Source organism: Melanotaenia boesemani, chromosome 12, assembly GCF_017639745.1.
Source record: "Melanotaenia boesemani isolate fMelBoe1 chromosome 12, fMelBoe1.pri, whole genome shotgun sequence".
In the NCBI taxonomy this organism is placed as follows: domain Eukaryota; kingdom Metazoa; phylum Chordata; class Actinopteri; order Atheriniformes; family Melanotaeniidae; genus Melanotaenia; species Melanotaenia boesemani.
Genome location: NC_055693.1, coordinates 16631119 through 16650659, shown reverse-complemented (window position 1 = coordinate 16650659; position 19541 = coordinate 16631119). Strand labels below are relative to the sequence as shown.

General features: G+C 39.4%; 1 protein-coding gene across 1 annotated transcript in view; it reads left to right on the top strand.

The window, feature by feature from the left end:
- Positions 1-19541, top strand: part of LOC121650916 (ATP-binding cassette sub-family C member 4-like) — a 44966-nt gene that overhangs the window by 16941 nt on the left and 8484 nt on the right. Inside the window, exons 20-26 of the mRNA XM_042002731.1 lie at positions 5013-5092; positions 12692-12842; positions 13445-13564; positions 13783-13893; positions 14023-14123; positions 15520-15711; positions 17688-17843. Coding sequence (XP_041858665.1) covers positions 5013-5092; positions 12692-12842; positions 13445-13564; positions 13783-13893; positions 14023-14123; positions 15520-15711; positions 17688-17843 — 911 coding nt within the window. The remainder of the gene's footprint in view (positions 1-5012; positions 5093-12691; positions 12843-13444; positions 13565-13782; positions 13894-14022; positions 14124-15519; positions 15712-17687; positions 17844-19541) is intronic.

Sequence of the window (19541 nt, the reverse complement as noted above, 5' to 3'; positions counted from 1 at the left end):
TAAAGGGGCACTCACACTGTGAATAAGATTAGTCTGCCTCCAAGTGTACAACATGCTTACGCCACTTGACTTTGAATCAGTACTGATTTGGAGCATTGCTGGGTTGTTGCGGGGAATAATGCTCTGGCTGGGTTTATGCAATGGCTGTTATGGGGAGCCCGGCCTCGTCTGCATGCATGTTTTTAGGCAGGAGCGGCATTTTGGATAAAGCTGTAAGCTGCTTATGGCCGTGGAGAGAGGTGATTACAGGGCCCTCCTCCGTAGGACTGGCTAGAAGCTGGGAGGCGACTTTTAGGTCAGCGGTGCCATGGCTCTGCCGCTACCTTTAGAGTGCCATACTAACACAGTCTGTCAATGTGCCATCTAGCCCTTCTTTTCACTGTGTTTTACCATGACCTACCCAGTTCTACAGCCTATTCTGTGACCTCAAATAAACTCATCTACATGCTTGTATGGCCAATTCAAGTTTTATTTCACAAGAGTTCATAACAAAGGTTGTCACATAGCACTATCAAAAATTTTAACATGTTAAATTACAATTAAATACTGTCCATTTCAATTATGACCCCAATGTAATACAGTTGAACCCAGTTCATTCCAACTTATTATGTAGAGTGTAATTTATTTATAGTATTCGTAAAATGCTTATTTGTAAATGTTGACTGAGGAAACCAATGCTTTTATATTTAATGTTCAGTTGTAATGCAGTCTGAATTCCCTTTAAGATTAATTTTATTGCTGAAAAATGTAATCCTCTCACTCAATTCAAACTGAAACTAAAATAAAATCTGCACATTTACCAAATAAAAAATAGGGGTTTGCTTCTCTCTAATGGTAATATATAATCTTGCACAGTTATTTGAAAACTGAAATGCACATTTCTTTATCAAAATTGGTTCTTTTTTTCCTCAATGTGTCCTTAAAGTCAAGTAAATAATCCTAAATGCCAATTAATTTTATTGAACTTTCAAAAATAAAACTTGATATAGCCCTTTTTGTTTAAATCAAATGGTGGAAACCTTCTGTCTTTGGAAGTTTCTTGTTCTGTTATTGATCTTTTTCACTAAAACCGTTCTATCTTTAACCTAAAAAGCTTAAACTACTTCTTCTTTAATGATAGTAACCTAAACTTTCAGTTTACTCAGAGTGCTTCTCCAAGTGTGGGAGTGATCCAGCATCCAGCTGCTCTGCCATGTCAGTCCATCTGGTCCACTGTGAGTCACTAGTTTTATCTGCCTATAAAAATCTTTGAAAAGTTTCTCTTTAAAGGGACATTGTGGAACATTTTCTGATGTTTGCTGACCAAAATCGATGTCTGCATGTATATGTGTTATCATTGATGTATTATGACCTTCACTAATGATCTGACATATTGTTGTAAACAAAGAATTTTAGATTTGTTTATACATATGACGGATAAGCCGGTAGGGTAGGGAAGCTCTGTGACGTCTGCCATCTTGAGACTACAGCCACCAGCAAAGGACAAAAAGCCCCAACACGAAAACCGTGTGAGCCAGCATACAGTGATTAACACACAGGCGGAGAAGATAAACGAGAGAGACTTACTACCCTGGCAAGTTGGAAAATCTATTAAATTGTTCATAAAAATACATGACCATGTATATGCTTCAGCAGCACCAGAGCCGTTTTTAACATCAACAAGAAAGCGAAAATATCACAGATTGAGGTTGAGGTAAGGACCCAAACGCAGGCTGAGGAGACCCGAGGCAGACAGGTGCAGAATAAAGGTTTTACTGAACTAAAGACAAACCAGAGGGCACAGGACATAAAGACTACAATGAAGTGGCAGAGAGTAAATGAAACCGAAGGGTATTTATACATAGAGGTGAACTAACAATGCCAATTAGCAAATTTAACCAGGTGTACAAACGAATAGAAAGCAGAAAGCAAAACAGAATACACAAGAGGAAAACACAATAAAATAAAACAGGAAAACAAAACTAAACATGACAGGAGTACAAAACCTTAAACCAAAACCCACAGATCATGACAGAAAAGAGACACTTAAAAGGCAGCATGACCAGACAATACAAAAAGGAGGATCAACATCAGGCTGGCCTTCCCCAGGTGGGAGGAGCTCAAGAAGGAGAAAGATTTTAAAAGGGATGCTGAAGTTGCCAGCTTTCTCCTCATCAAGTAAGTCAGTGGTACTGCCTAAATGAGCCTAAAGCTAAATTTATTCATTCAGTTTTGTTAGACAGGATGGCTAGTTACCATGGGCAGCATAACATTAGATCCTGATAAACTACACCAGCCTTGTTGGTACAGAAGTGTATGTTTACATGGTTTCAGTTTTTTTTATAATCACGGTAAACGGCAGCTTTTTACAGTTGCAGTAAAGTTTGAGTAAATGCCGGTGGGAAGGCTTTATAAGCTGGCTTTTATTGTGACAAAAAGCCAGTGCTGTGTCGAGGCCAGTTTCCCCGTCAAGATCCGTTCTCCGTGAGAACCATTCTTCCTTCTAAACCATAGACTGTAAATAAAAGATGGACGGAGCCTCCATGACGTCACCCGTAGGTTTCTGAAGAGCTGAACTGAAGTTCATTAGGCGGTTCCCAGCATCGCCATCTTGGCAGCGTCAAGTGTGCCGTCATTCCCCGAAAATCAAAAAATGAGCAAAGAGATGGGGACTGTGAAGGTGGGGGTGGATGACTGACACCCATCAAACTCCGAGCTGCCTGTAACTAAGAGCTAATCAAACTAACCCGGAGCTAAGGGTAGTTAACCAGCTAACGGAGGTAGGTGGGCTAAAGCTAAGGTGCGCTGTTAGCCGGCTAAAAAACATGGTTATGCTGCACTCTCCCTTCTTGTCACGGGTATTGGGTACCTATCAATCAAAAGGACACACTCCTAATTATGCTGAATTTCAAGATTAAATAACATCCAAATGGATGAGTTAGAAAAAATTCACCCCCTCACAGTTGTCATGAAGGTAAACTTGACCTATTAATCCTAAAATGGTTTTTGTACCAGGCTTTAAACATGTTTATTTCAGCTGTGAAGTTGGTCTTTTTAACATGGGAGTCTATAGGGATTGACTCTGTTTTGGTGCCAGCCTCTAGCGGATGAGGGGTGTACTGTAATTTTTTGCACTTCCGCATCGGCTTCACATTTTACTGGCGGAGGTTGCTGCTTGTTCTAAACACAGAGGAATGATATCTGACAGTTTGATGGGATGCAGTTTACAATATTTATGAAATCACAAACACCTTCAACTGAGTGAACACTCCATAAACTATGGGATGACACACTTTAATCAATATTGTCGAGGCTTTTTGAGACACAGCTGCTACTGTTGGTGCAATACATGTTTGAGAAAGTGAAGCACTGAGATGTTAGAATATGATACACGATTCCAACGATACATGCTAGTGATTGTTACACTATGTCCCTTTAAGTATTTCTTTGCCAAATATTGATGCTGGAACTTCTTTATCCTGCACTGAGGTGTTTCTTCTTGTACTTCTGAACCTCTTGAATATGGCAGAACTGAGTTGATGAATTTTTGGGTCACTTAATCATCTATTTTCAATGTCACTTTGCATTGTTTATGCAGTCCTACTGAGCATGTGCATCAGAGTGTTTTTCTGGTGCTAATTTCTCAATTTAATGTTTTAATTGATAGTAAAATGTAATTTTGTCCCATCTTACAAAGATAATGAGGATGTTCTACAGATGCTAGTCACTTTAGATCACCAAAAGACATACAAATATCATTATTTGCCTGTGCTTGCATGTTTTTGTAGTTTATCTTTTGATATTTAATTTACCCTCTACCTGCCGGGGGCTACAGATTAAAAACTAGCCTGTATGGTTAAACCTGATACATTTCTATGATAATTAATATGCATATACTAATTTTACATAAAATAAACATGCCAGAAAAATGTTTCAGTCCAGTCAGCATTTGAGTTCATGTGGAAAATGTGCATAGCAATAATAATATGGTCAGAATTCTAACTTGCCCAGATATTAATGTTTGCCAAATAAGGTGTCATGGTGAAAAAGGATTGATTCCTTAAATACATAATAGCAATATGATGTCATTTGGAAGCAATCTAACAGAGAGAATACACTGTAGACAAAATAGAGCTAATTTCGAAGCTCTCTTTTTAATATGGGACCAGTTCCATTTGTCCCATAGCTGGCACTGCTTTAATACTCAGTGTCTCCTGCTCAGAGTCTGGTGACATACTTCAGGGACAGAACTAGTAAAAGCCTTTCTGTCTTGTCTGTCTTTAGGAAGTGCATTGTGGGGATTGGGATATCACTGACCCTGCAGTAAACAGTGTGTGAAAGCAGCTGGAGTTTAATCTTATGTGCTGTGGGATCAGAATAAGAAAGAAAAGTTACTAAAGGAATAACAATAAAAAGCCGCCACAGTACCTGCAGAGCACCATCCAAAATAATGAACACCTGAGCAGATTGGAGGCAACTCAATTAATGTCACTGACACTGCCAGTCAGAGCAAAAAGGCAGGTATGCGGCTTCTGTTGCCCTTTTGTTTCCAAACAAAAGGTTCCCTCACGTATTGAGCCAAGAGTAGGGCAGTCTTTATGAAATGCTAGACAAATAATAATTTATTGTTTCATCTAGACAGACTTGTGTTTTCCATCTGATATCACACTCAGTGTCTATTATCTCTTCTTTTGAATAGGAAGGGAATTTTATAACAGTTGCTCAATAGAAATTGAAACAAACAATTATGGGTGCAGTCTAGAGCTTCTAATCAATGAAGCATATCTATATTTGACTCATATTTTTGGATCCAAATTGCATATGGGATTAGTTTGAGATTGAAGTGAAGTATCTACTTGATGTTACATGAGTGATCATAAAATGTCTCACCTCACTTAAATATCACTTATATTCATTTATAAGGAACAGCATCTTTATGACTAATGTAAGAAATTTCAATTATTGTATAATAATAATTAATAATTTAGTCTGGTTTTATCTGATCTTGTCATCCTTGTTATGTTATTTCCCAGGAAGAATCCTCAACAGATTTTCAAAGGACATTGGCTACCTGGACTCTCTGCTTCCATGGACGTTTGTGGACTTCACCCAGGTGAGTCTCACCTCGGAAGGTTTGGTTGCCAGTACTGCAGCATGGGGAGGCCATTTCATGCCTGGCTAAACCTGCTTTGTGGTCCAGGTCCCCTAATCTGGAAACAATTACTGTAGGATTACCCGCCAGCGCGGCCCAGCGCCTGCACAGATTTAATAAAAGTGTGCACATAGGCTGAGGGCGTGGCTCCCCCAGTGTGACACAACAGAAGTCTTCAGAAAATGTGTATGGAGACTAAAAGTAATAAAAAGTAAAAAAGAAATAAAGCCACATGATGATGGAGGAAAACAGTGAGGAGGACCAGGAGGGCATGACAAGGACAATGTGTTGAGTGGTGAAGAAAAAAGCAGCTACATCAGCATGCATAGGATATGTTTGGGGGTGGGGGGGCAGGTCAGTTGAAACAGATCCAGAGCAGGACTTTCCCCTCTCAGCAAAATTTACCTACTGCTTTACAGTCTTATTGGCCTTGCAGCCAAGGGCCACCCTAGCAGATAACCAGGTTAGGTTACTAAATGCCACCCTGCCACTGTGACAGCCATCTCCCACGAAAGCCTGCGGAGATGAGCCAGCTCATGCACCTAGTGCCACAAAGAAGGGAATGTTTGCTGCACAATTCGAGGTAGAGGAGCAGGCGTGGCTCCTTGGTTCGGGCCAAAGAATAGAACAAAGGCGAGCTGAAAATGAATCCCCCCCTCTACAATGCCTGAGTGATGTTTGTGGCAGATACCCATCTCACAGTAGACAAAAGCCATCTTAAACGCTGAAAGCACAAAAGATCATACATATAAAAGCTCTTTGTTTGCAATAGTTCCTCCTTATTTTGATAATAAGATGAATAATGGTTAAAGTAAAATAATAACTTTGTAGAGGAGTCCTTACTTCGTTCTAATAGAAAATAGTAAAAGTAGTTTGTCATGAATGAAAACGGTCCTGTCATGTCACACACACACACATATAGGTGTATGTGTATATATATATATATATATATATATATATATATAAACATAAAATAGTGTTGAATGTGAAGAGCAATCTGTGACAACCTTAGACTGGATATGTAATGTGGACATTGTCTCAGTTGGCCCTTTGTAGCAGCTGAAAGTGGGTGGTGATTGTAATAGTGGACAAAGATGGCATCCTTTGGACAAAGCACTTTTGTTTGTGCTGCTTTTTGCTCTTGTTTGCAGGTGTCTTTCATGGAGAAGCTTTTAATGCTTCCAGGAAGGAAGATTTGCACTCTTTTTATCATAGTATTAGCTACTCAGAAAAGCTGCTGATCGTGACTATTGTTGCTCATTCGCTGAGGGACATTTCCCCATAGTCATTGTTTAAATGGTTGTCAGGGGGGAATAAAGTAAAACTTCATAAACAAAGCCCTAACTGGTTTATCTCTTTCTATGGAGAGAGGCTGCCTCTGTGTGGGGATTTGTGCCTGAGCCTCCTCCTTTATGGTGGAGTAAGCACTTACAGCCCTTCAGCACTGCCCCCATACCCGCCTAACAAGGGGATTCCCTCAAGCTGGTGGAACCTGGTTACACCCCACAGCCCTATTTTTCCACAGGTCTCATTTAGTAGTAATTTAGTATATTGGGAAAAAGGCTCTTTTCTTTCTCCTTTTTATGGTAAAGGGACAAAGACAGAAATGTCAATTAAAAACACCTCAGGCTTTGGGGACTGTCAGCTTTTGTGTGGACTTGACCTTTAAATCCTGGGTTGCCTCTGTTTTCATAGAGAGGGCAGGGGAGGAAGGCAAGACAATAAGGGGTGAGTGCAGGGGTCTTTCAGTGGATTCCATGTGAGGGCTCTTGACCAAGTCACACCACTAACTGTGGGGTCCTGCATAGCCTTTATTGCCCTTCTTGCCCTGAAAAAAAATGATTTTGTAAAGATGATTTAGCTAAAACACCAGGGCAGTTAATTTCATGTAACTTTGACAGCTCCCTTTTGCTAATTTAAATAAACAATTCATGTATATTGGCTTTGATATAATAACTTAAAGCAATAAACTCAGTATTTGTGTGGAAAGAAATCCACACCTAGCACAGATAGACCAATGTTGCCTTTAAACTCAGGCCAAAAAATGGCTATTGTCTAAAAACACCAGCGGGTGGATCGTTGTGCGAGTCTGTATATTGTGGCACTTTGCGTGTCAGGCCTCCTCAGTGGCTTTGTGGGATATGAGAACTGCTGACGTAACCGTGAGTGCTGTAGGATGGGATTTCACTGCTTTCTCTGCTTCTTCACCACTCTGGTGACAGAAGAAGCAAAGAATGCACTGGCTCCAGGCATTATAAAGGTTAGCTTGAGAAACACAAGTGTTGTTTGGAAAGATATAGGTTTGGATATACATCATTTATTTTTTAGTATTGTTGTATGACAATACCATTATCTTCCTGAACAATGTGAAAAATACAAGCAGCTCTGAAAGGTGAAAAGCCTAAAAATGAGCCAGCCTGCTTATTTCATTTACTTATTTGATCAGCTGAGTAAATACAAACCAAAACATAGGAAAACATCATCATAGGTGTGTGTTGCTCATGGGTGTACTTAAGTGGTCGCTCAGCAATACCACACACGGTCATTTGATGGCGGGCATTGGCCAGCAAAAGCTTCCAGTGTGTATGTGTGGTCTCCCATGATGCTGTGGTCCAGCACCTCAGCTGCTCTGACTCAAACATGCAGGCCAAGCCCCTGGGCTGTCAGAGCCTGAGAACGTACATAACAAAGTCCCGATCTAATCTGAAATCTTTCCTCATGTCAGCATTATGAAGATAGTGCATTCTGTGCTTTCTGTGACTTTTTGAATGTGAGAATTGTTGTTTATTGTGTATTTGAAAATGTTTTGTGTTGTTTTCAGGAGAATGAAACTGAATGAATGAATTTGCCAGACACTGGTGATTTATAGTGGAGAATGAGGGAGACGGATTTCAAAGCCTTTCTCTTATTTCCAAAATGGGGTTGGAAATCAGCAGCTTCACTGAGCCCAAATAAGTGACTTCTTTTACCTTTTCACAGCACACAAAAGCCTAATCCTAGGACTACTTGAGCCACCAATGTAGACAGCGACTGAGACCACCACAGTATGTGTCAGACCCTCCTCACCGCACACAAAACACATTGACTGCAGCTTTATGAAGTGAAAATGGCCCAGAAAGGGAAAATGTGAAGGAGGTGTCCACAGTCATTTCTCTCAAAGAAAAGCCATGGCATCTGGGCATTTAAGGCTAAAATAAAGCCCAAACACAGAGTAGAATGGATTGGGTCACTTCTATTGTTCCAGGGCCCGAGTGGAACAGCCCCGTTTTGTTTCAGTACCACTGACCCTTGCAACTTATTGTGCAGCTCTGTCACAGAAAGCGTGGTGTAAAAAAAGAAAAAAAATAAAGAAAAGTCCAGCGATGACAGAGGAATTCTTTTGAGAATTTGTCTTTACCAAGCTCTCTCCTCATTTCCTGTGTTGTTTGCACTTTTTTTTCCCAGTGGCAAATATTGCACACTGTCAGTAAATAAAGGGAGGATGAAAAAGGGGTTGTAAAAAGCATAATGATTCCTTGTGTCCGGAGGGATGTTTAATTAAAGGGAAGTGTTTATTTTCAGCTGTGGAACAACAGTCGCTATCATTGCTGAACACAAATATAGCAATTAACTTCAATTTTCTACATTTATTTGGACATCAAAGAGCTGATAGAATCATTGAAAAAATAAAGCAATTAGGGTCAGTGGAGATCTGAATGGTCCTTGGACACGGCAGTGTGCCCAGTTTGCCTGAATGACTGAATCACATGCGTGCGGTAGCTTTCTTTTCTTGCTAAAGAGCTATTAGCAGTAATTCTTTATTTAAACTGTTTGTATACAAAACCTTTCATCCCTTTATCCACTTTTATGTGAAGCGGGATGTGGCTTTGGGAGTTTTCTGTTCCTGTGTGGTTTCATAGGAGATATGGATGTGGTCTGAGGGGGTGAGATGTATGCTTGTAGGATCACTTATCGGAGTCATCTGTGTGTAGTGTGGGTGGGGGCCACGGTGTTCCTGATGCTGACACGATAAGCACCAAACCACGCAAATGGATCACATCAAATGGGGTCCTGGCGACAGCGGGCCCTTGGGAGCAGGTGGAGGCAAGACTTCTATCTAGTGGTTCCTTTTCCCTCTGCGGTCCCCTCAGATGACCCCCTCCGTCAGATAAGCCAGCCAGGCTCAGACCTTCGTGGCTGCTGCTGAAATGGGCCCAATTAGAATTCAAATTAACCCAGCAGTAAATGCGAATGAGCAGTGTCAGTGTGTCACCAGTCATCTGCTGGGGAGTGAAAGAAAACCAGTATACACGATAAGACATTTGTTCAGTTAATATTTGATCCCCTCAAGGGAAGGCTGGATAACATGCAGTAATGGCCCATGTGTCATCTCACTTTGCAGTCTGGTAGCCTTCCATCAAGGCTAAGATTGAAACTTATGTACTGTGAAATTCTCAGGATCAGTTGTGCTCAGTAGCCTCGACTCACTGTTTGATTGTGTGGGCTCCACCACAGCAATGGTTAGACTGGTAATTCCCTCTTATCTGAACAGCAAATGGAATTGAGTAGCTTTTCATCATATAACTACACTGAAAGTGATCATGCTTAAAAGTGTGCTTAAGTGGCAGATAGCATCCGTAATTAAGGTGCTAAATTAAATTTTCATCACTCTGGGCTAGTCTGAGACCACTGAAGGTAACGGTGTGATTCTAATCTTCACTTTTTAGGATTCATCTCTACATGAGGATGTATCTCATTTCAGGGTGTGAGGATTTAATTTAGTCATGTATCAATCGAATATAAAGTAACTAACACCATCTCTTCTTAACCTTTAAGATGAGACATTTTCATGAACATTCAGAAATGAAAGCAGTATTGAGATCCTTTCCTTCCAGTATCAATACCACCTAAGAGACAAGCTTCTTCACAAGTCTGGCATCCTATCACTGAAGTAACAAACTCTTATTTACTAAAACTCTTTCAAGGTCACATAGGAAACATTTCTTCTTTTGTGTTATAAACAGATGAAACCTGGCAAGGAATTCCAATCAAAAACTTACTGCATCATATAAATGTAAAATTTATTTTGAGAGTAGCAAACAAAAAGAGTCAAAATTGGTGTTGTAGGATTCTACTTAATTATTTTACATGTGATATATAAATCCTTTCTCCAGTATTTATGTGGATACCTTCAATTTAAAATGGAGAATATATACTGAAAGTCCATATTCAGAGGAAAACTGTTACTTGACGATGTTTTTGATAAATAAACCTACCACAAAAAGTAATTTTTTTTTGGATTATTTCTTTGTTGTAAAAATAATTCTTGGCAATAAATCTGATACCATTGAATAGGTTTTTTTCCCTTCTAAATGGTGCCGCATTTGTAAGGAAAATGTATATTCCTTACAAATGTATCCCACTTGCATTTGTGGCTTGATCAGTGGAGTTGAGTGTGAGTGTTGCAGCCATGAAAGACTTGCCAAATCATCTCTGTCAATGCCAAACAGTTTATTCTGTTATTAAGTCTTGTTTTGTTATTTATTGGATTAGATGATTGAAGTCTGAAAAAAACAAGTCTGAAGAAACGAGGCATATTGGCAATTTAACAAAACAGTGGTCTCAGTAGCATGTGGAAGAACCATACACAGCCACAACAGCCTGGCACCACCTCCTCATGCAGGTCATCATCTTGGTCACACACTGCTGTGGGATGCCATCCCATTCTTCAACCAGCATTTGTCACAAGTCAGCCAATCTGGTTGTGTTGATCACACTGGAACAAACAGCATGTCTAAGCTGATCCTGCAAGTGTTTAATGGGATTGAGGTCATGACTGCAGGCAGGACATTTCATCCTCCATACTCCCAAATTCTGGAGGTGGTCTGATAAACCTTGCTCTGTGTGAGGAAGTGTTGCTATCTTGGAGGATAGCGTTCGATCCCAGACTGTGGGGATATGGAATTGCCACTGGTTGAAGAATCTGATCTCTCTGCTTTGACATTGTCTCATATGATGATAATCGTTGTTTTGCAAGTGAGAGAGATGCCACCCCACACCACCACTATACCTCCACCAAAAGTGTCATAGTGTTCTCCATGTCTTCTCCACACTTTGACTCTACAATCTGTCAGAATCTTGATTCATCAAACCAAAAATCCAGAACCTGATTATGTGGAGAAACTTAACGTTTCTCGACATGCCAACACAAACAAGACTGACTGTAAAGGGCAGCCATGGAAATGAGTAGAAGAATAAGCTGATTGACATTTGCAGAGAAGACTTTGCAAGTTTTCATGGCCGTAACCCACATACTCAACTCTACTGCTCACCCCATGAATGCATTTTACTTACGAATGCAGTAGCATTTAAAGGGGAAATAATCAGGCTTCCCAGTGATTTGAAATGTATTTCCACAAAGTATTGTTACAACAAAGAAATTATAAACCAAATCCATATTTTCTTTTTATTTTAGTTACTTTAGTTACAAAACGTAGGAATTATGGGAGTGTTGATCATTTTAGTACAACAAATATTTTATTTGTTATTGCTTTTAAATGCTTATGTCTTATGTTTTTCAAGATTACTGGAAAACTATGCAGTCAAATAGTCACTAAGAAATAGAATATGTTATATTTAGTTGTTGATCCAGATCTTTTCTGGTGAAAATGGTAAACTGAGACAATGGCCTGTTGGAAAACTTTCTCCTTTGAGACAGAGGTTGTTTGAGTTTAACACAAAGTATCAATACCATTACAAGCAATAATCCTACTTTCATTATCTCTAATTTAATAGGGGTACTCACTAAATTGTACTTAAAGTATTTAAAGCAGAAATATTCCATTTGTGGTGTCTATAACTATATTTACACCAAGTTTACCCAAGTGTATGTGTTTTAAAATTACAGTATTTGTCTTTGATATCCAGCAGTACTTCTAAAATACTCAGATGAACAAGTACTTCAGAATTGTACTTGGTTTGATGGTGTGTAAAATTGCAGATGGATTCATTTAAAATCATTTATTCTGTTTTCTAAATGCAGTGACTGCTTTGATAGCATCAGACTCCTTGCCTCCAATCCTGTTTAGACAGCTCTGGTATCCTGGTTTAGATGTGTCACAGTGCCATTAACAAGGGTGATGAGTCACTGTGTTGTTGAGGACTGTGTGGTTTGAGTGTGATGTATCAGACACCCGCAGTGTGGTTCCCAGAGCTCTCTGCCAGTCACTGTGGCCGTGCCCATTGGCTAGTTGCTCTGCCAGGGAGGCTTTCAGGCCAGAAGTGTTGAAGGGAAAGCCCAAGAGAGCAATGGATATGAGCTGCTGTGGCCAAGTGGTAAATTCTCACCTGCTACTAAGTGAGAATTAGCGCAGTGATCGTTTTCCTTTCACACTGTGAGTCACTTAAGCTCAGTCCCACAACCTGCTGTTACCTTACTGATGTCTCACAAAAATATAATTGAAAGTTTTTTCTTGTTTAGTCTTGAAAAACAGGCCTCATTCCCCCCAATGGCAGACCACACAGCAGCAGTGGACCTTTTGACTCCATTGCATTGTGCTTACACCTCTTCTTCTCTCCCAGGTATTTCTCCAAGTCATCGGAGTGATTGCGGTAGCTGGTGTCATCATTCCCTGGATTCTTATTCCTGTTGTTCCACTTCTTATTGTCTTCCTGTTTCTACGACACTACTTCCTGCAGACCTCCAGGGACATCAAGCGCCTAGAATCTACAAGTATTTTTTTTCTTTTTTGGATGGTGATGGGGATGTCTGTTTGTGGCAGGAGACAAAGGTCCACCACAGGAATGCTAATAGACCACCATAGAAAGCCATGGTCATTAGCATAAAGGCTAAAGGTGGCAGAAACCTATGGCTTGGCCACAGGCAGTTTCCTCAAGAGATGGGAGTTCATGACATCACAAACAATAGGAAAAATGCCAAGTGGGCATGACTAGGCCTGCATGTCTTTTACTCTCAGCTCAGAGCCTAAATGTGCTTTGACCAACAGGCTCCATAATCTTATAGAGCAAATGTTCTCTTCATTAACTGAAAGGAAACATTTAGGTTTTGTCAATCACTTTGTAAGGATGATGAATGGAAACAAAAGACAGCTGAAATGCAACCTTTCAATTAAACAAAACAGTTTAGAATCAGGGGCATACTTAATGTTCATGTGATGGAGTACACACACATATATAAAGAAAAACCTGAGAAGAATGAGTTTGGTTTCAAATGGTACCTTTAAGCATTAATTTACTTGCTTATCTGCTATTATAATTTGTTGTTTGTCCACTTGCTAACAGTGGACAGTTGCTAACAGTTTGTGCTCCTCACAGCTCGGAGTCCTGTCTTCTCCCATCTCTCTTCCTCCCTCCAAGGCCTGAGCACCATCCGTGCCTTCAGGGTTCAGCAGAGGTTTCAGCAAATGTTTGATGAATATCAAGATCTTCACTCAGGTAAGGATATGAAGAAACCTCTGCTGAACAGTAAAAACTTCAAAGTATTGATTTCACCAAAGTTTTATCGACGTTCTTATGAAATCTTTATAAACAGAAATCTGCATGTGATTACGTAGTATCCCTTGCTGACAGATAACTTCAATCTAGAATTGTTGAATTTTGTGAGATATTGAATATATTTTTTTTTTGTTATTCTGTATATTTTTTGTTAACAGAAGCCTGGTTCTTATTCCTGACTACCTCTCGCTGGTTTGCTGTGAGACTGGATGGAATTTGTTCTGTTTTCGTCACCATTACCACTTTTGGTTGCCTCTACCTCAGGGATGGTACTGTATGGGACACAGATACCGATGCTCAAATTCAGCACTTTATTGACCTTTGGGATATTATCAATGACAACAGAATGATAAACTCCCAAAGGTGTTTTCATGTTTGATTCTGGTGTGGTGTCGCAGGACTGGAACCAGGTGCTGTGGGTCTGGCTCTGTCTTATGCTGTTACACTAACAGGCATGTTCCAGTGGGGCGTCAGACAGAGCGCAGAGATTGAAAACATGGTGAGCTCATTCACACTTCAAGGCCCTAAATGCAATTGTTCTATTCTGTTCTTTTTATATCTATTTATGTTATCACAACCAATGTCACCACATGTTTTGCATCTTGCCTGTATTCTGCTATAAATTATAATGTATTTATGTGTGTGTGTATGTGTATAAATAGGGAGTCCACAAACCAGTGTTTAAACCTTGTTGTCATTTGAATATCAGTATTTAAAAGTAATTTTGTGGTCAGACATAATATGCAACGGATGGATCTAACTAAGAACTCAAAGGTCCCTTATTATACATTTTTTCAACAACTTCATGTGGGTGTCAGAGGTCCAACAACATTGTTTTCAAAGTGTTTTACCCCAAACTTAGCCTTGGTCCTTAATTTTAGCCATTTCAAATGTAGCTCCAGTGAGCTCTACTGAGAGCTCCAGTGTGCTCTCAGTAGAGCGTCTGAACCTTTAAATGTTTGAGTGGTGCCTGTCCACGACCCTCAGTGGGAGAAGATCCAGCTTTCACTGGCGCCTGCTCTGTGTTTTTTGAGGCCAGGCTCAGCTAGCCGGGGGGGATGGGTCATAGGCAATATCCAACACTGGGGGCAGTGGTTATTTAGCTTTGTGAGGTCACAAAGGGAAAGATCTCAGACTCACCTGTATAAGCACACATTTGCTAAAAAGTAGAGCAAGCAAGTGAGAGAGGAGAGAGAATTTTCTAATTTTTAGGCCTCATACACAAGCTATGAGGACAAATGAATTGTTAGAAAACCTTTAGAAAGTAAATTTTGCATAATATGGGACCTTTATAAAGAAAATGCATGTCCATTGGATAGCGTGCATTTTCACTCCTGTCACTCAGGACAGCTCTCTCCATAAAAATGCATTATTTAAACTTTTAATAGTCTTGCAATAAGCGAGCTGTAGGAAAAATAACTGCCATCGCCATGACATTTGAGGTTATAAAAGTAGCCCTGACATACTGTACCCACAAACAGTTATATTTGACCAAATCTGTTGGTAAAAGGAGAGAGTTTAACTTCTGAAATGTTTTTTACTACATGGTTTCAGTTCCTCAAAGGTCTGAAAAATGACTGAACAGTTTTACGTTTTTCAGAAAACCCTTAAAGAATGTTTTAACGGGTTAACTATCTGTCCTGCTTTGTTGATGGTAAATTTGGGCACATTATGAAAGAAAAAATGTCATACCTGGGTAGTGCTCCTTTTTCTTTAATTTTAGCTGAGGCCCTAAACACATTACTCCACCTGCTGAGTGTGATTCTCTTTACAATACAGGCTGACATTTATTCACTAACAATAACTAAGCAGCTCACTGATTAGAAGCTGGAAAGCCATCTTTTTTTTGTCAAAATTGTTGAAGAGATTTTCCTTATGCATATGTCTTTTGGTAGATGACATCAGTGGAGAGAGTGGTTGAATATGCAGAGCTGGAGAGTGAAGCACCTTGGGAGACAGACAAGAAGCCCCCGGACAACTGGCCCCAGACGGGCTCCATCATCTTTGACAGAGTCAACTTCTCTTATAGTGCAAACGATCCTTTGGTCCTAAAGAGTCTGAGTGTTGTCTTCACATCCAGAGAAAAGGTTCTTGTCTTTATCCCTACCTGTGCGTGTTTAGTGGAGTGCACAGCCCGTGACTTGATATGCAGCTAGTGTTGAAGGTGGGGGATGATTCTTTTTTATGTGGCATTATTTTCAAATCAATTATTGAAGGGACATCATATTGTGCTGCTGAATCTTTGGAACTATACCATTTGTGATTCATGGAATACATATCATGTAATTAGGACTGTTCAAGTGGATCCATTTGTTTCCAATTTGCATTTTGAGCTACCTGACGGTGACAACTGTTTATTCAGTATGAGAGAGAGAGAGAGAGAGAGAGAGAGAGAGAAAGAGAGAGAGAGAGGGGGGGGGGGGGGGGCGGGGGGGGGGGGGTTGGAGGAAGGGAGAAGGAGATGGTTGAGGATGATTGAAATTGTGTTTAATGCAGGGGGAGTATTTTGCATGGTTATGGTTGGCCAAAGCGGCTGATTTCACAATGGATGGGTTGATAAGTGTAGAGGCCCTGGCTTCTGACAGCCCATGGGGAGGGATCTCTGCCTCATGCCATGGGAGGTAAAAGTCATTGTGCATCCTGTCATTTCCTTTGAATCCATTTCACCTGCACCTACCAGCTACAATAACTATAGACATATACTGAAAATAATAATTATTATACAGTAATAGTTTTAGTAGCCACAAACTACAACTTTCCATTTTGAAAAAAAGAGCTTTGTAGTTGGGTACATAGTTTTGACTATTGCACTTCATTTTGCTGTACAGAAGCAAAACTACAGTTAACAATATGCATTTTGTTACCGTTCGGCGAACCCCTGTCTGAATAAAAGGGTTTCTCACTGGCTATGTGACGGCATATAACAAGCATCTAAAGTTTAGTTCAGTGGAACTAGTTGTTATTAACTCAATGGTGCCACTGCCATTTTGTTCACATGATTCCACCTACTGTATAGTACAAAATTAATTTGGTTCCTTCGTCCCTGCTCATTTGTTTTGGAAAAAAAAAACGTGTTTTCAGTTTTCTTTTTCTTTTTTTCCAATTTACATGTCAAAGATCCATCTTAAGATGTTTATTTTCCGTACTTATACAGATACTTTTAGCCTGTTTATTCAATATTAATCATTAGCTGAACTTCTTTTCAAATCCCACTTTTAATGGACTGTACTTATATAGTGCTTTTCTAGTCATGTTGACCACTCAAAGCGCTTTACACCATGTCACATCCACCCATTCACGCATTCAGTCATACAGAACTTCTGTGTTTACATAGTGAGTGCTTTGCTCTATCACACATATTCAAACCCCCGTAGTCACATCAGGAGGCAAAGTGGAGTTCAGTGTCTTGTCCAAGGGCACTTCGGCTTTAGGGGCAGCCTGGAATCGATCCACCAACTTTCAGGTTGGCAGATGGCTGCTCTTGTACCTAATTTAACTAACTGGACACCACTGCCCATATAACATTTCACAACTGATGGCGTATGCCAGAGAGAAAAGTCACAATTTCAATTTTAATACCGACAGTCACACATGGCACTGGCAACATCATTCTGTGGGGATGTTTTTTCTCTAGTAGGTGGTCAGAGACCATCTGGGATTTATACTGTGAGTTCTGAAGGTGCCTTTGGCAGCCTGATCTCAGCTGGGCAGTTGTGGAGAGACTTAAAAATGGCCAGAAATAGACTCTCTCCAAGCTAGCTTGGTTTAATTTAAACTTTTTTTGCAAGAAGAGTGGGAGAATCTTCCAAACGAAAGGTGTGCTGAGGTTGTAGTTTCATTTTTAAAGGGTTCTCGGGGCAGCAATTACCACCACAGGTACTTTAAAAGAGCAACAATTCCGGGTACATATTTATAGGAAAGTGATGTTCCACTATTTCATATTCAATAAATTAGTAAAGCAGTCAGAAACACGTCACCTCAATGTATTATAAGTATTTCAGTTTTGCAGATGGAACTGCATTTCAGTGAAACACAAATATAACAAAAGCTCTTTCCATTGTAGGTCGGCATTGTTGGACGCACTGGTGCTGGTAAAAGCTCCCTGATCTCTGCTTTGTTCCGGCTGGCAGAACCTGAGGGGAGAATAACGATTGATGGCTTTCTGACTTCTGAGATTGGTCTGCACACACTGCGCCAGAAAATGTCAATCATCCCACAGGTGCGACCCTTGAGATTAACATTGTCTTAGCCAATGACTTGGTAAATAAAACTGTAACACTAATCAGTTCTTATATTTGGATAAAATTTGGACTGAATTTGCTCAAAAGAAGATATTCGAAGAGTATCAGTCAATAAAAAACAAAACAAAAAAAACAAAAAACTGCTCTCTTCTAAAACTGCTTTGCTTTTTACAGTTTCTGTAAGATTCTCTGACTCCTCATGATTGAGAAATGACAGAGAAGTAAGATGAGCGATGGCAACAGCTTCATACTTTGGTCACCCCCCTTTTTTTCATATGCATTGCTTTTTTTTTCTTTTTTTTAAAAAAAAAAAGCTAAAACAAGTGAGGAGAATTACAGTCATCACTCTGGGGATTTCTGAAAGTGAGACAAACGGATGCCTTGAGACAGTTTAACTTTATTTCCGCTTGTTGAAACTGATACGGCATTAAGAAAATGCCAGCCTGCGGGTGAGTGTCAGCAGAGTGGAGGGAGGGGAAAAGACTCCCACGGCCTGCACTGTGAAGAGAGCAGTTCCCCATCCCTGACAGAGGATTAGCCCTCTACCCCCCAAACATGGGAAAGCTGCTTAGAAGAAGTCTCCCCCATCCTCACAGTCAGAGTCCCCATGTACACCGTTACTTAGCCCAAGCCTCAAACATTTCTCTTCTGCAGCCAAGATGCCCAAACACAGTTTAATTAATGCTTCTCTGGATTTGATAGGTTTCTGGCATTGCTACGTCTTCAGATAAAGTTTTACTTCCTCGTCTAAACTAGTTAGCGATGGATGTGATGTGTGTTTGATGTTATTTTGTTTACTCTTTCTGCCTCTCCTAGAGGGAGAGACTTGATAAAAGTGGCAGGTTACGAGTCAGAAGTTAAACTCCACATCCATCTGCATCACATACGGTCTGGCTTTTTCATTAAGTAGGCAGCACCCAGAAAAGTGGAGTTTCTCTGAACTGAATTCATAGTTTTCAAACTTACATTTGTTGAGAAGTCTCTTGGATTTAGAGAAAATCATCTCAAACATTTTTTTTTTATTATATTGGTAGACGTCAGAGATAAAATGATATCCAGCCGACATTTCATGTCTAGAATATATATATATATATATATATATATGTATATATGTATATGTGTATATGTATATATGTATATGTGTATATATATATATGTATATGTGTATATATATATATGTATATGTGTATATATATATATATATATGTATATGTGTATATATATATATATATATATATGTATATGTGTATATATATATATGTATATATGTGTGTATATATATATATATATATATATATGTATATGTGTATATATATGTATATGTGTGTATATATATATATATATATATATATATATATATATGTATATATATATGTATATGTATATATATATGTATATGTGTATATATATGTATATGTATGTATATATATATATATATATGTATGTATGTATGTATGTATGTATGTATGTATGTATGTATGTGTGTGTGTGTGTATATATATATATATATATATATATATATATATATATATATATATATATATATATATGCATTGCTGGTGAGGAGTTTCATTTTTTGCCACCTACAGATTTGATTATGATAAGCTTGTATTAGCATATGGCATTAAAAAGGATCCATTTCAGTCTCTATTGAATTCTCAGGAATGACTTAGTGT